Genomic DNA, 16996 nt, shown 5'->3' with positions numbered 1-16996 from the left:
GAATCCATGTACTCACAAATCCTAAACAATATGCTCCGACGCAGAAATAGTTCAACATTTTAAATCTGGTTCAGTTTTACAGTTTGAGTTCTTTGATTGAGTCACAGTTTATTTTTGTTTTCAAAGTAACGCTACTCATGTAACACTGATATAACCCTTAAGATTAATCCTGTAAAAGAATGGAAACAAAGTAAAGGCTCAGATTTCTTTACAAATTATGCTGTGCTGTCATATAGTAGTGAGGCCACTCTGCCCTTACTACACAACAAAAAGGCCATTAACTAGGCAAGTCCTTCCCACAGTGAAAGAAGTATCATTTTGCATCAAAACATTAAATCTCCTTTTGAACATCAAATTGTCATAGTAAAGTATGCTTTTCTTCAAAATACTGTATTGTTGACAGGGAAAAAACATTTTAAATCTTCAAGAGTAAGCGGGAGTGAGATCATTGGCCATGTTCCTGGATATGTTACATCATCATTACTTCACTTTTATCTTCTTTTTACTGGGGTAAAATCATTCAACACCGACATTTGTTTTTTTAAGTAAATTTTTGTGAGGACATAAATTCTTCAGATATTAAAGGGGACATCCAGATGACCTGGAAGTAATGACTGAGAAGGGAAGCACATTCTGTGCTCTGACTGAATCATCCCTCTCTGTTCCACAGGAGAGTTTGGAGAGGTTTGCAGCGGTCGCCTGAAGCTGCCTGGAAAAAGGGACGTGCCAGTCGCGATTAAAACATTGAAAGTCGGCTTCACCGAAAAACAACGAAGGGACTTTCTCTGCGAAGCAAGCACCATGGGACAGTTTGATCACCCTAATGTGGTTCATTTGGAAGGAGTCGTGACCAGGGGTAAGAATCATAGTACAGTGCAGAAGGAGGCCATTTGGCATATTGAGTCTGCGCCGGCTCTTTCAAAGAGCAATCCAGTTAATCCCACTCCCTTGCTTTTTCTCCATATCCCTACAAATTTTTCTCCTTCAAGTATTTATCCAATTCCCTTTTGAAGGCTACTATTGATTCTGTTTCCACCACCCTCTCAGGCAGTGTATTCCAAATCCTAATCACTCGTTGCATAAAACAGCTTTTGCTTATGTCACCTCTGGTTCTTTTGCCAATCACCTTAAATTTGTGTCCTCTGGTTATCGACCCTTCAGCTATTGGAAACAATTCCTCTTTATTTACTCTATCTAAACCCATCATGCTTTTAAACACCTCTATCAATTCTCCTCTTAGTCTCCTCTGCCATAAAGAGAACAACTCCAACTTCTCCAGTCTATTCACGCAACAATACTCCCTCATCCCTGGAACCATTCTAGTAAAGTTGAATTTTTGGGGCTGTATTATACCCTTTTCACTTTCAGCCATCCTCACTTTCAGATCAGGTAAGCCATGGTTAGATCCAGGGTACCCTCCTTCCCTCAACTTCAGAGGACCAGCTTTTGCTGCACCAGTGTGATATTTTTTATTTCCATCATCAGCCATCTTTTTGTCTTTTTGTTAGTTGCATTGCCAAACTAGGCTCGGATTTGTGCTGTGAGTTTATATTCAGTGGATACTGAATTGAGACTGCTCAAACTCATTTCACACAGAATCCCTGCAGGCAGCAGAGAAAGGAGACTTTCATCGTTCAGCCTGGGGTGGATTTGATCCAAGTCCCAGAGGTAAAAGGTCAGTGTGCCAGCCCCACTGTCCTACACAGCACTTCTTTCACAAAGTTTGGGAATTTAGGGTTATGTAGAATTAAGGTTTGGAAACTAGGAGATTAGATTTCCATCAAAGAAGTGATTCATTGACAAAGAAATGATACTGGATTCTCCTGAAAATTGTTAGGACTTCCTTGCTGGTAGGTACAGAGTAGGGGAAGATTTGATTTGTGCATTAATCTCAAATTACAAAAAGATGAATATGACATTTATAAAATTTGTGTTACTTTTCCTCAATCTATCTGAAGTATAGTTATTAACTGTCAAAATTCAAACTATTTACCATGTTTTTCAAAAATTGTCACCTTAAATGAAATACGGTATAAGTAATAAAAAGTGCAACACAGATTTCTGGAAGTACATATTTTTTCAGTACAAAAATGATGTACTTGGACAGAATTGACTGAAAATATTTGAGAGTCTGAGGCTTCCTCACAGGATCACAATGAGAAAATTCACAGGTGAGTCACTTCCCATCCCCTTTCCCACTCCCGACACCTCTTTATACCTTGGATCAAGGGAAAGTGTAAAAATAGATAAAAGATGATTATTATGCTATCCAGTTCTATTTGAATAATGACTCAGTTACAGTCTTTACAAATCAAGGCACGTTTTTGTAATTTTAAAGAACGTGTTGAAATTATGGCAAATAAACCTTCTGCTTCAGGTAGATTAATTTAAAACTGAACCTACTGCTTATAGGTAAATGTAGCTACAATAGCAGCTTAGGCTGAGCCAGGTAATTCTCTTCCTGATGTGTCCCCACTCTTTCCCCTGGGATGCTGAAACACCATTGTTCCTCTTGGTGGTAACTGCTAGATTTGATCACATTACATATATCAGCTTTTGGTTTCTGCTTCCTGCCAGTGCTAGTGAGAATGACATACAACCAAAGGCAACTGACTAACATAACAGGGGTGGGGACGCACCATTAAAACCAACAGACTGGCTGGAGCATAACATTAGAATCAATAGCCTCAGGTGAGAATACACCAATAGAACTAGCAGTCTGAGATAGAGCATGCCAATTGAACCAACAGCCTTGGATGAGAACCCACCAATAGAACCAACAGTCCGGGATGGGACATGTCAGCAGTACCAACGGTGCCAGGTGCCAATAGAACTGACAAGCAATCGTGGATTTTTCACTTCTATAATGCAACAAAGTTAATCCCATTATATAATGTTCTTAATCCTTATTTAATTATTTATTAAAATAAGGTCCCTCCAGTTATTGGACATGTGCGAACTGCTGCTTAGCATAACACTCACACTCTCACCGTGTGTTCAAACGGTTTTCATTTGGGTCAGTGTCAAAAAATCAATATAAAATTAAACCCATCTTTTATCACAATGTTGCCAGCGATGCAGAGTTCTCTCTCCCTTTCTACACAATGTTGCCAGTGATGAAGAACACCTCTTCCTTTCCCCACAGTGCCTGCCTGAATTCCACCAGCCAAATGTTTATGTGCGTGTATATTTGTAAATCGGCATCAATACAAAATTAAAATCTGATTTGATGGTAAGTCTGAGCCGTAAGCGCTTTACTATCAATCCAGTCCAGTCCAGTGAAATGCACACGCGACTGTGTAGGACTGCATCACTTCTTTTCCTGTTATTGGAGGGGGAGGGGCGCGGATTTGTTCGATTTGCATGACAGAAATACAGGACGTACTGTATCAGTCATATCAGAAACCCTTCTGGCTTCTTGTGTGATTGCATCAACCTATTGCTCACATCTTTAAGTGCTACTTAATGAACATCCTGGAACTGCAGGCAGTTCCAAGCAGCAGTTGGAAGCTGTGCCAAGCACTTTGAAAACTATCAAATATATCAAACGAGAAAGCTTCCGCAACCACCCAGAGGAACTTGTCATTTACAGTAAGCTTGCTTTATTTTTGCAGGTAAACCAATTATGATTGTAATCGAATACATGGAGAATGGAGCACTGGATGCATTCCTCCGGGTAAGTGACAAAATAAACAGAATTTTACACATTGTTATAAAGACGATTAATGGAAAATGGTCAAAGATTTTGCATCTTATTCAAGAATATAATAGCTTTTGATCAAGTTACATTTATTTTTAAGATTTAACAATTTTGTTTGCACCAATATAAAATAAAATGCATCAGCTAAATTGGTACAATTTTCTATAAGCTTCAGCTGATTATATTAAAATTGGAATTTAAATGCTGTTCTTATAGACCTGTTTAAAATTTACAAGCCTTTCAGTGGTATCGTTGTGAATTATTAGATCGAAAATAAAGGGAGGTGAGGGGCCGCAGTAGTAACACATCTAAAAATAGCTGATTTCCATTAGTTCAAAGTTTACCAAAATCCATTTTGATATACTTTGTTGTCTTAAACTCTTTTCACATAGGACAGTGAGATATTCTTAAGCAGGAGCAGACAAAAATGATATTTTATTTTTAAACCATTCAATGCCCTACGGTCTAAAACTGAATTGACAAGAACTTTCCTCATGGCAGTTCTTTACTGCCACAGCATCTTCTTTGTTAAATTCAAAGATTCTCAGTGCTCCCCCGTTTCACTCCCCAAGTTCCTTGGCACCAGTCACCTCTTCAAAAAGTAAAAGAAAAATCTCCATGGCAACAAGTGATATAAGCAACTTCTAAGCCATTTCCTACATTTCCACCTAGTGTTCGAGGGAATACTAGTTATGTCACTGTTGCAATGTTACATTATTTGTATATCGTTCATAAACATTCATGGACAAGTGACCAGAAAATAAGTCATACTAACAAATTGATGCTAAAAGCCAAGCATGCAAATGTGTGTTTTACCACTATAATGCTTCTTGAATTTTTTGCAGTAGTTTGCACCCCATATGCTTCATTTTTAAATTAACTGCTCTTTTGAAGCTATCGAGCCAACACCAATCTTGTGAGGTATACTGCTTCAGAGAATCCAGTGTATGGTGGTAGATTCATACTGCTCAGTGCATCAACATGCAAAATTGAACATCTTATCTCACACCTAAATATCATCTTTGCCAGCAATTACTTACCCTATCCCACACTCCAATAGCAGCTCTTCCATCGGTGACAGCATGTCATAGCCTCAAATAGCAACTTGTCTATCAATGACAATATGTCCCATCCTTAAATAGCAGCTTCTTCATCATGCAGTCATTCTGTCCTATCCTGTGACTTATTTTGTCCTATTCTCAAATACCAATACCTCCATCAGTCACTCAGCTTGTCCTATCCTCAAATACCAATACCTCCATCAGTGATACAGCCTATCCTTTCTCAAGTACAAGCTCCCCTGCTGTGGCATGTATGGATCTAAACCTAAATGTAGCGACCATTTATAAATATCAGAGCTGGCATTAAGGTTCATTCGTCAAGCTGTGCCACACTTCTATAAATAGTCCTTTTTACCCAGGTGTACAATCACAGCCCCAATGTAGGTTGTGGGTTGGGCATAAAGGATTGCCTGGGTGCTGTACATGGAGCAACATGGAGCAAAAAGGATCACACACGTGTAACGGAGACCGGCCAATTTTCCATTTGTTTATCCTATGAAATCTTTACAAATGGGTATGATTTGGTGGCCATTACAGAAACGTGGTTGCAGGGTGGCCAAGACTGGGAATTAAACAGACAGGGGTATCTGACAATTTGGAAAGATAGACAAGAAGGGAAAGGAGGTGGGGTAGCTCTGTTAATAAAGGATGATATCAGGGCAGTTGTGAGAGACGATATTGGCTCTAATGAACAAAATGTTGAATCATTGTGGGTGGAGATGAGAGATAGTAAGGGGAAAAAGTCACTGGTGGGCGTAGTTTATAGGCCCCCAAATAATAACTTCACGGTGGGGCGGGCAATAATCAAGGGAATAATGGAGGCATGTGAAAAAGGAACGGCAGTAATCATGGGGGATCTTAACCTACATATCGATTGGTCAAATCAAATCGCACGGGGTAGCCTTGAGGAGGAATTCATAGAATGCATACGGGATTGTTTCTTAGAACAGTATGTTACAGAACCTACAAGGGAGCAAGCTACCTTAGATCTGGTCCTGTGTAATGAGACAAGAATAATAAACGATCTCCGAGTAAAAGATCCTCTCGGAATGAATGATCACAGTATGGTTGAATTTGTAATACAGATTGAGGGTGAGGAAGTAATGTCTCAAACGAGCGTACTATGCTTAAACAAAGGGGACTACAGTGGGATGAGGGCAGAGTTGGCTAAAGTAGACTGGAAACACAGACTAAACGGTGGCACAATTGAGGAACAGTGAAGGACTTTTAAGGAGCTCTTTCATAGTGCTCAACAAAAATATATTCCAGTGAAAAAGAATGGTGGTAAGAGAAGGGATAACCAGCCGTGGATAACCAAGGAAATAAAGGAGAGTATCAAATTAAAAACCAATGCGTAAAAGGTGGCCAAGGTTAGTGGGAAACTAGAAGATTGGGAAAATTTTATAACAACAGCAAAGAATCACTAAGAAAGCAATAAAGAAAGGAAAGATAGATTACGAAAGTAAACTTGCGCAAAACATAAAAACAGATAGTAAAAGCTTTTACCGATATATAAAACGGAAAAGAGTGACTAAAGTAAATGTTGGTCCCTTAGAAGATGAGAAAGGGGATTTAATAATGGGAAATGTGGAAATGGCTGCGACCATAAACAATTATTTTGCTTCGGTCTTCACAGTGGAAGACACAAAAACCATGCCAAAAATTGCTGGTCACGGGAATGTGGGAAGGGAGCACCTTGAGATAATCACTATCACTAGGGGGGTAGTGCTGGACAGGCGAATGGGACTCAAGGTAGACAAGTCCCCTGGTCCGGATGAAATGCATCCCAGGGTATTAAAAGAAATGGCGGAAGTTATAGCAGATGCATTTGTTATAATCTACCAAAATTCTCTGGACTCTGGGGAGGTACCAGCGGATTGGAAAGCAGCTAATGTGACGCCTCTGTTTAAAAAAGGGGGCAGACAAAAGGCAGGTAACTATAGGCCGGTTAGTTTGACATCTGTAGTGGGGAAAATGCTTGAAGCTATCATTAAGGAAGAAATAGCAGGACATCTAGATAGGAATAGTGCAACCAAGCAGACACAACATGGATTCATGAAGGGGAAATCATGTTTAACTAATTTACTGGAATTCTTTGAGGATATAACGAGCATGGTGGATAGAGGTGTACCGATGGATGTGGTGTATTTAGATTTCCAAAAGGCATTCGATAAGGTGCCACATAAAAGGTTACTGCAGAAAATAAAGGTATGCGGAGTCAGAGGAAATGCATTAGCATGGATAGAGAATTGGCTGGCTAACAGAAAGCAGAGAGTCGGGATAAATGGGTCCTTTTCGGGTTGGAAATCGGTGGTTAGTGGTGTGCCACAGGGATTGGTGCTGGGACCACAACTGTTTACAATATACATAGATGACCTGGAAGAGGGGACAGAGTGTAGTGTAACAAAATTTGCAGATGACACATAGATTAGTGGGAAAGCAGGTTGTGTAGACGACACAGAGAGGCTGCAAAGAAATTTAGATAGGTTAAGCGAATGGGCTAAGGTTTGGCAGATGGAATACAATGTCGGAAAATGTGAGGTCATCCACCTTGGAAAAAAAAAACAGTAAAAGGGAATATTATTTGAATGGGGAGAAATTACAACATGCTGCAGTGCAGAGGGACCTGGGGGTCCTTGTGCATGAAACTCTTTTAGGAGTAAACAAAAAACATTAAACCGTGCCCCCCGATCTGGGGGAAACACCAACATTTACAAGGCCCTTTTTTTATTTTTTGGGGTTTTTTTTGGGGCACAGTATCAAATTTTTTTCTAAGTGCCCCCTATAAAAGGGGAGGGGGACACTAAAAGCACCGGCAATTAAAACAAATTAACTTAAAAACATAAAATCAAATTAAAATTTGGTTGCCGGGCGTGATGATGCACTCCAGTCCCTCCGGTGCCCACCTCTCGCGGAAGGCCGCAAGCCTACCGGTGGACATCGCGTGCTCCATCTCCAAGGACACCCTGGACTGGTCCTTGTGCATGAATCCCAAAAAGTTAGTTTGCAGGTGCAGCAGGTAATCAGGAAGGCGAATGGAATGTTGGCCTTAATTGCGAGAGGGATGGAATACAAAAGCAGGGAGGTCCTGCTGCAACTGTACAGGGTATTGGTGAGGCCGCACCTGGAGTACTGCATGCAGTTTTGGTCACCTTACGTAAGAAAGGATATACTAGCTTTGGAGCGGGTACAGAGATGATTCACTAGGCTGATTCCGGAGATGAGGGAGTTACCTTATGATGATAGATTGAGTAGACTGGGTCTTTACTCGTTGGAGTTCAGAAGGATGAGGTGTGATCGTATAGAAACATTTAAAATAATGAAAGGGATAGACAAGATAGAGGCAGAGAGGTTGTTTCCACTGGTCGGGGAGACTAGAACTAGGGGGCACAGCCTTAAAACACGGGGAAGCCAATTTAAAACCGAGTTGAGAGGAATTTCTTCTCCCAGAGGGTTGTGAATCTGCAGAATTCTCTGCCCAAAGGAGCAGTTGAGGCTAGCTCATTGAATGTATTCAAATCACAGATAGATAGATTTTTAACCAATAAGGGAATTAAGGGTTACGGGGAGCGGGCGGGTAAGTGGAACTGAGTCCACGGCCAGATCAGCCATGATCTTGTTGAATGGCAGAGCAGGCTCGAGGGGCTAGGTGGCCTATTCCTGTTCCTAATTCTTATGTTCTTATTTTGTATCCACCTGAACAACTAGAAACAGGCTAATACTGTCTTATCCAAAGAACAATACCTCAGCACTGCATTCAATTGTCAGCTTTTTGTTTTATTCGTTCATGGAATGTGGGTGTCGCTGGCAAGGCCAGCATTTATTGCCCATTCCTATTTGCTCTTGAGAAGGTGGTGGTGAGCCGCCTTCTTGAACTGCTGCAGTCTGTGTGGTAAAGGTACTCCCAGAGTGCAGTTAGGGAGGGAGTTCCAAGATTCTGACCCAGCAACAAAGAAGGAACGCCGATATGTTTCCAAGTCAGGATGGTGTGTAACTTGGAGGGGAACTTGGAGGTGGTGGTGTTCCCATGTGCCTAGGTTATGTGCTCAAATCCTGGAGTGGGGCTTGAAGTCATAATTACCTGACTCAGAGGTCAGAGTGCTACCAACTGAGCCAAGCTGACATGTCTGAGATTGAAAGTAAAGGCTTACTGATTCAAGCAATATTCCTCTTTTTTTATGCATTATTCATGATGTTAATCGAACAAGAATGAGCTCAAGGGATTAAGTAATAAGTGTTGCACAAAATTTCTCTCTCAAAGGTTACACATGATCATTGTTTTTATTCCATTAGAAACACGATGGCCAGTTCACAGTAATTCAACTAGTGGGAATGCTACGTGGGATAGCAGCTGGGATGAGGTACCTCGCCGACATGGGTTACGTGCACAGGGATCTGGCAGCTCGTAACATTCTGGTCAATAGCAATCTTGTCTGCAAAGTTTCTGATTTTGGTCTCTCAAGAATTGTGGAAGATGACCCAGAGGCCGTCTACACCACGACAGTGAGTAAAATATAGCACATCATTCATGACCAAATGTACTCCCAAATCTTAAAGTTTTCTATCTGGCTCACATTCTGAAAATCTTGCTCTGATAGCAGCACAGAGTTCACAATTACTCAAAAATACCAAATAGCAGCTGAGTTATAGGGGGGAATTTTAGCGGGAAGCTGCCGGGATCTGGTCGAAGGCCGATTTTAAACCCTGAATAAAAAGGCGATTAAATCGAGTGAGATGTAAAACCAGCCCACAGTACCATGGTCAAAATCACCACAGACATCGGTCACCAAGACGTCTTACTTTCATCTCCTCAACATCTGCTGCCAACATCATAGCTTAACCTCCACTGCTGCAGAAACTCTTAACCATGCCTTTGTTACCCATAGACTCAATGTCTCCAGTGTCCTCTTCACTGGCATTCAGAGTTGCATCATTCACAAATACTAACTCATTGAAAATTCTTAGCTCATACTAAGTCCCACTGAACCATCACTCCCATCTTCATCAACCTCCATTAGCTCCAGTCTGACATCCAAATCCATGCCCTTTAGTCCATCTGACTCAAGCCTGTCCCCCCACACACCCCTCCACTCTTCTAATGATTGCAGAGCCTTCAACCATCTTGTACCATCACGATTTTTGAGATTTCCACCCCTAAATTGCTCTCCCTTACTATGACTCTCCCACTTTTGAAAGTGTCCTCAGAACCCACTTGTGGCATAGAGCAGGCGCAGGAAGACTTCATCAGAATCACGCTTTCAGTTATCATTCCTAACCTTTCCACTGCTGTGCTCTGTAAAGTGCCTTGTAATGTTTTCTGTATTAAACCTGCCATGTAAAAGCAAGTTGTTCTTGTAAGTTATCTTAACCTTCTATGCATTATAAAGGATAAAATATATAGGAGTTTGTTTCAAAGTAGTTGTGCTTCTCTCACTTTGTTCCACACTTAAACATTTTTATTAAAAAATAATCTTGGACAATTAGCGAAGCTATGACAATGTAATTATTTTAGACATTGCTTCAATTGTGGTATGGAGCAGGAGCAGGAAGGCTTCATCAGGCTTGTGGTGGAATTTTTTAGTAGGCATTGAACTTACTCTTACTGCAATTGCAATTTATAGTGGCAGAAAACCAAAGTCAGATTTCCACCTTTTGTTGCTAATCTTGCCAAAAATTATGAGTTTAAAAAAAAAAAATTGGATCTTTCTAATTGCAAATAGGGGCTAAATCATGTGCACAAGTTTGGCCCCTCTGCTTGCGATTGTAAATGTGCTATGATATGATATTCACAAATTGCCCTACTCATGAACTGTCATGTCATCGGAATCACTTGATGTATCACTGGCTTATAACACACTTCTAGATATCTGTTATCCTATATGTGTATGCACACACACTGAAATTGAGTTCACTCAGTCTATTTCAGATCAGAACCTGTACTTTCTGTTACCTGATCCACCTTCTTAATAAATTATGATGGGCCTAAACTCCCTTTAGCAAGATTTAGTACATGCCCAGGCAATCATAACTTCCTATTTATACCACAGTAATGATCAGAGGTTACACATGGAGGTTACAAAGTCACAAAATATTTCAAATATTTCTGGGGAGAGAAACTCTGAGTTGATTTTTGTTAAGCTGAAGTATAGTGACTGCTTTATCACTTAGCAGCCTTGCTTTTATAGATTTCAGAGTCCATTTTCAATATATCACTGATAATATTTTTGTCCAGTCAACAAATCATATTCATCTTTCATGCTCATATTGTAGCACTACATAACTGGGGTTAATGAACATCATTGATCAGTCTGGATGATGTTACAAACGATTGCTCATGTACTTGAGGTGAAAGAGCGATACAGTTGTCTTTTGAGGTGATTTTTAATCCGTGTGATTATAAAAGGGATTAACTATTACGATTGAAAAACCCACCCAAAAACATTGTTATTGACAGAGGTTACTTTCATTGAGCAATGGTTAAACCACAAAATATATTATTGAAACTGCCAATAGCTATTAATAGATTATTGAAATATTTTTAAAGTTGAAGGAAGCAAAAAGATAATGCGGACAGTGAAACCAAAGAAATGTTTCAACTGCGTAAGTAAATAGAATGTTTAAGACCAAATAAGGAACGATAAGTTGAATAGAAAACTTATGAAGCATGTGAAGAGTTAAGTCAATTTTTCAGAAATGATTGTTACAGATAGATTCCAGTCTCCTGATTCAGTCAAATTGGAGTGGGAATCTCTAACATATGTAAAGGTCAGTAAAGAAGAACATCCAAAATTAAAGGGCTACTTTGACAAATATAGTTTGGTGGTGGAAATCTTATTCACTGCCCAGAGAAATTGAGAAATTACAGGCATGCTACCTGTAAGCATTCGTCCATCGCTGTCTTGATATGTGAGACTCTTCACCAGCAGCGCATGCTCCGAAAATCAGCCCATGGCCGCAAAATTCCTGGGGCAGGGAAGAGCAATGCTGCAGTTGACTCCCAGTGGGAGAGTGGGAGAATTTGAGGCAGAGCCTGGTTCCACCAGGGTCCCGCTCCTTTTTTAGCCCCATTGCAAATCCCGGTACTCTTGGGTACAGGATCATATTACACCCACCCACAAATTTGCAGGCGTATTATAATGTGATGTCAATGAGGAAATATTTTCCTCATTCACGCCCTGAGCAAGGATACAAAGGAAACTTGTGAATCCCTGGTGTTCAGTGTTACTGGGCCATGAGGGGGGAGAAAGGAACTGTTAAAATTGTTGACGAGATCCACTGCTTCAGCATTGTTGAAAACCGCAGAAGACAGAAGCAGCTTTTTAGTTAATTTTCCCATCTCGCCCAGCACCCTGCAGGACCAATAATGCTGTGGCAATGTGCCACAAAAATAAATCCTCCCTACCTCGTTGAGGAAAGTGTCAGAAATAGTGTAGGTACTGATCCTTAACACTTAAATTACCTCGGTCCCAGGATTTTGGACGGATTCATGATTTCAGCACTGGGACGACGGAAGTTCTGCTCTGTTCAAGAACTGTCGATCCCCAAGGTTTACCAGTAATGTTGGGGCCAAAGTGTGTAAAATAAAACAGTCCTTTTGAATAAGAACATAAGAAATAGGAACAGGAGTAGGCCATTTGGCCCCTCGAGCCTGCTCTACCATTTAATAAGATCATGGCTGATCTGATCATGGACTCAGCTCCACTTCCCTGCCCGCTCCCCATAATCCCTTATCCCCTTATCGTTTAAGAAACTGTCTATTTCTATCTTAAATTTATTCAATGTCCCAGCTTCCACAGCTCTCTGAGTCAGCGAATTCCACAAATTCACAACCCTCTGAGAGAAGAAATTTCTCCTCATCTCAGTTCTAAATGGGCGGCCCCTTATTCTAAGATCATGCCTCTAGTTTTAGTCTCCCCCATCAGTGGAAACATCCTCTCTGCATCCACCTTGTCAAGCCCCCTCATAATCTTATAAGTTTCTATAAGATCACCTCTCATTGTTCTGAATTCCAATGAGTAGAGGCCCAACCTACTCAACCTTTCCTCATAAGTCAACCCACTCATCCCCGGGATCAACCTAGTGAACCTTCTCTGAACTGCCTCCACAGCAAGTACATCCTTTCATAAATATGGAAACCAAAACTGCACGCAGTATTCCAGGTGTGGCTTCACTAATACCCTGTACAGCTGTAACAAGACTTCCCTGCTTTTATACTCCATCCCCTTTGCAATAAAGGCCAAGATTCCATTGGCCTTCCTGATCACTTGCTATATCATGCCTCATTGAAACCTTGGAAGTATTGCAAAAAACAGAACCTGAACTCTGGGTTTGGGCTCAGTTATGCATTACCATCTAGGTAAATATACAATTGTACCTACATGCAATAATCAAGTTAATGGTGGCATTGTAAGGTCACTAATTCAAAACAGTTTTAAAATTGAACTGTAGCAACCTTTGATGGTATGTTCTTTGTCTTCATAGGGTGGTAAAATTCCAGTACGATGGACTGCTCCTGAAGCCATCCAGTACCGCAAGTTTACATCAGCTAGCGACGTGTGGAGCTATGGAATAGTAATGTGGGAAGTAATGTCCTATGGAGAGCGACCTTACTGGGATATGTCCAATCAGGATGTAAGTTGCTCTTTATAACTAATGCATCAATTAGCACTGCACTTGCTTTATGTGCATTGAAATCGGGTTCTTATTGAACCACTGGTTGACAATCTACAATTCCAATGCAAGACCGTTGTTATAGATACTGAATGCTACAAACCTGAGAGAGAAAATCATTGGGGGAGGAGAGATGTACTTTTATCAAGATGATTTTTAATCAATGTACTCATTTGTGTAAATAGATTCCAAACATATGTCAGGCCCTCGATTAGTCTTTGTTAAAGGAAAAAAAATAGCAATTAATTCTACACAGCCCACACTCTTTAAAAAAAAATAATTGAATTATTTCTCATGCAAATGCAAGTCGTCTCATGATTTATTAGCCCTGTTGATTGAAAAGACAGACATCGAAGACATGTTCTGAAACAGTGAACAAAATCTTGATGAGAAGTCTTTGCGTAGCAGAGTAAGCACCTCTACCTTGAGAGAGTGCAAACAGCAGGCACACGATTTTCTCGCTATTAGCACTCAAGGCTGCTGACCTCCAGAAACCCGAAGACTGTGCAGATCCAGATTTTTTGTGGATCTTGAGAGCTGCCATCAGGTTAGCCATCTCATATGTTGGTCTCCGAAAACCCCGGAGCCTGATGATATATGTTATGCAATCACTGCAGTTACATCAAGAACGTGTCCACCGGTACACTCCAGCAGTAACCTTGTCAAAGTGTGTGGGGTGAAAGGGAGAGCATCTACCTTGCATGGGCGCCCATCTGCCCCACACTGCTGGCTATGGCGGGGGGGGGGGGATGGATGGGGGTGCCCAGGTCTCCCCCATTGAGCCTCATTACAAAGGGGGGCAATACTAGAACTTTTCTGGCCTATGTTCCTCCCCCAGTGGGGGCCCACGCAGTCTTCTGGAAGCCTGCAATTCTCATTTCACTGAACATACCAGTCTCCAGACGTGGACAAGGAAGCAGGTACTTCCAACTTAGGAGTCCCCAACCCCTCTGCATCACTGGCCTTTTTAGGGGTGGGCAGAGATTTTGTCCCTTACAAGTCGGAGTGGAAAATCCCAGTTTATGCCCAACCTATTTCTGAGGTGGAAATTTGGCCCCTCGCTGTCAGTCTAGGCCATTTCCAGCCCCTTCGATCAATATGCCAAAGTGCCTAAATGTGCTTCGGTCAGCATTCTATGAAATCCATGGGCTGATTAATTTAGAGTTCCAAGTGCTATACGGAAAAGCAATGCAGGGTGTAAGGAAATCCAATTTGATGGGAGTGAGATTTGAAGGAGCTGTCATTTGGCAGGTGCCTCAAATGTGGAATGATGCAAGGGATTGTATCGCATTAGGGTTTAATCAGGTAGCTACATATAATATGTGTGTATTGTTACAGGAATTTAAATTATTATAAATTTGAGCAAGTTTTCTCAAATTTGTTGGTATTTAGTGTTACACTCTGGTATATAGTCACTGTCCTTTCTCCCAGAATCCTATTTTTCCCCATAGATACTTTAGTCGCCAAATGTAATCCTGCCCTCTTTCCAGTAAAAGCAACCACATGAAGCATCCACTTTGTTCATTGATTGTATAGGATTTATTTGGATAAGAGTACTTCCAAAACCACTTGGGATTGCTTGTGTGCAGTTTCCCAAAGCACACCATTCTTTGGTGAAGAAATGGATAAGTGAAATTTTGGGAGAGAAATTCGGGAGCATCCCATTTGGGGCGCTAACTTTTGAAAGCTGGAAGAATTAGTGCCAGGCGATGGTGATTGCCAGTTTTTTCTAAATCCAGTGCTTGTGCTCCAGGAAGGAGTGGAGCACTAAATCAAGGATGCAAGTGCTGCATTATGTCCTGTGCAGTGCTGCCGCAATCCGAGGCTCCTTCCCTCCCTTAAAGGGAAGGGCCATTGCTGCAGGCTCTGTTTTGGGACCAGCAAGCTGCTCCCCAATGGAAGCCGCAATCCGGCTCGATCAGCCCCATGCGCTCCAGCAGAGTGCTGGGCTGATCGATTGTGGCCCAGGAACAATCGAAAAAAATCAATTTATACGATGTTAACATTTTGCTCCTACCCGCGCCAACATCCCTTTTACTTGCACCTCTGAAGTTCCCGGCCTCCCGAACAATACCTCCTGCAGATGTTGGTGTTTTTGCCCAGCGATGCTGCAGAGGGCAGAACTGAATTCGGGTCCGGCGCTCTAACATAGCGATGCGCACAGCAATGACGTCATGATCTCTGGGAGCAGGCGATCGGGGCATAACACGTTACCGCCGCCGCAATCCTCTTGCCCAAGTTAGCGGGAGTCATTCATCTCGCTACACCTGGAGGTGCCAAGGAGGCCAACTTCTAGGCCTTTGTGTTTGAGGAGCAGAGGGATAAGGAGAGGTTGTCTCACTTACCTTGGTCCCCAAGCAGAGCGCCTTGCAGCCGTTCGTGGACATGCTGACATCCTCAGCACGGCCTACAAGTGAATGCTATATTCACCTGCTACAGATCCTTCTTCAACATATTCAGCTGGATAACATCTCCCCCTTTGTAAAGCTTGAGCCACAACAATACTGCATACGCACAAACTGTGAATTCACTTTAAAAAAAAAGTGGACCTTGATTTGAAGTGGTTCAGGAGCAAAAGCAAATCGAGAAGATGGGCATTGGTCTCTGTTTGAGTACTGCTCTCTAGGGATCCCGATTTAAACGTAGCAGAGTCTAGTGGTACTGTGTGACAGCTCTTGGTGTTAAAGGTAACTCAGACTGTCAGAAAGGAGAAAACAGATGCTTAGCAAAGCAGCAGCAGAAAATAAATTTCCATTCCCTAGTCAGAGCTGGTGAAGTGGGAAGTTTCATTCTCTGACACCTCTCTTCCATACTTTGTTGCTAGATTGGCCTGACAAAACCGTTGGGTAACTTCAAGGTCAATCGGGTAGGCCGCCTTCCTCTCCAAATGAGGCCTGTTTTACTCACAAGGTTGATTTTACTATAGCTGTGTCCATGATCTTTCTCTGAATGAATAAAAAGCAGGCACCCGGGAGTCAATGTGATCTCCTCGATGGAATAGCAGTGATCTCTGGCAGTCCTATCCTGTGGCCTGTTGTTTTAAATCACTGTATCTGCTGCCTTCAGCCAACAAAGTAGGGGTGGCACAAGAGTTCTTTTTAAAAAAAGCAGAAAGCTCCTGCACGCATCATATTTTAATCCTGACATGTTATGTAAAGCATCTTGGAAGTGCAGTGTGGATTTTCTTTATCCTATCAATAAATTCTGTTGGCGTATGGGAGGGGTTTGCTTTACTCATACATTCATTCATTTCCATCTGTACATCTTTTTTTCACTGTTTAGGTGATAAAGGCTATTGAGGAGGGTTATCGTCTCCCTGCTCCCATGGACTGTCCACCTGGCCTTCACCAACTGATGCTCGACTGCTGGCAGCAGGAACGCAGTGAGAGACCCAAGTTTGATCAAATAGTTGGGATCCTAGACAAAATGATCCGTAATCCAAACAGCCTGAAGATTCCTCTGGGTACCTGCAGTAGGTGAGGAAAAACTTGATCATGAATTTGTTCGACTGGACTCCAAGTACCGAGAGGCACAGAGGGTTCAAAAATGCCCACCTTTTTTTCGG

General features: G+C 41.7%; 1 protein-coding gene across 5 annotated transcripts in view; it reads left to right on the top strand.

Moving 5' to 3' along the window:
- Positions 1-16996, top strand: part of epha7 (eph receptor A7) — a 312075-nt gene that overhangs the window by 282220 nt on the left and 12859 nt on the right. For all 5 annotated transcript variants that reach the window (XM_070885388.1, XM_070885387.1, XM_070885386.1 and 2 more), the window contains 5 exons: positions 671-856; positions 3615-3676; positions 9055-9264; positions 13243-13392; positions 16714-16907. In XM_070885388.1, coding sequence (XP_070741489.1) covers positions 671-856; positions 3615-3676; positions 9055-9264; positions 13243-13392; positions 16714-16907 — 802 coding nt within the window. The remainder of the gene's footprint in view (positions 1-670; positions 857-3614; positions 3677-9054; positions 9265-13242; positions 13393-16713; positions 16908-16996) is intronic.

This window comes from Pristiophorus japonicus, chromosome 7, assembly GCF_044704955.1.
Source record: "Pristiophorus japonicus isolate sPriJap1 chromosome 7, sPriJap1.hap1, whole genome shotgun sequence".
Taxonomy (NCBI): Eukaryota; Metazoa; Chordata; class Chondrichthyes; family Pristiophoridae; genus Pristiophorus; species Pristiophorus japonicus.
This window is presented reverse-complemented; position numbering and strand designations above follow the sequence as displayed.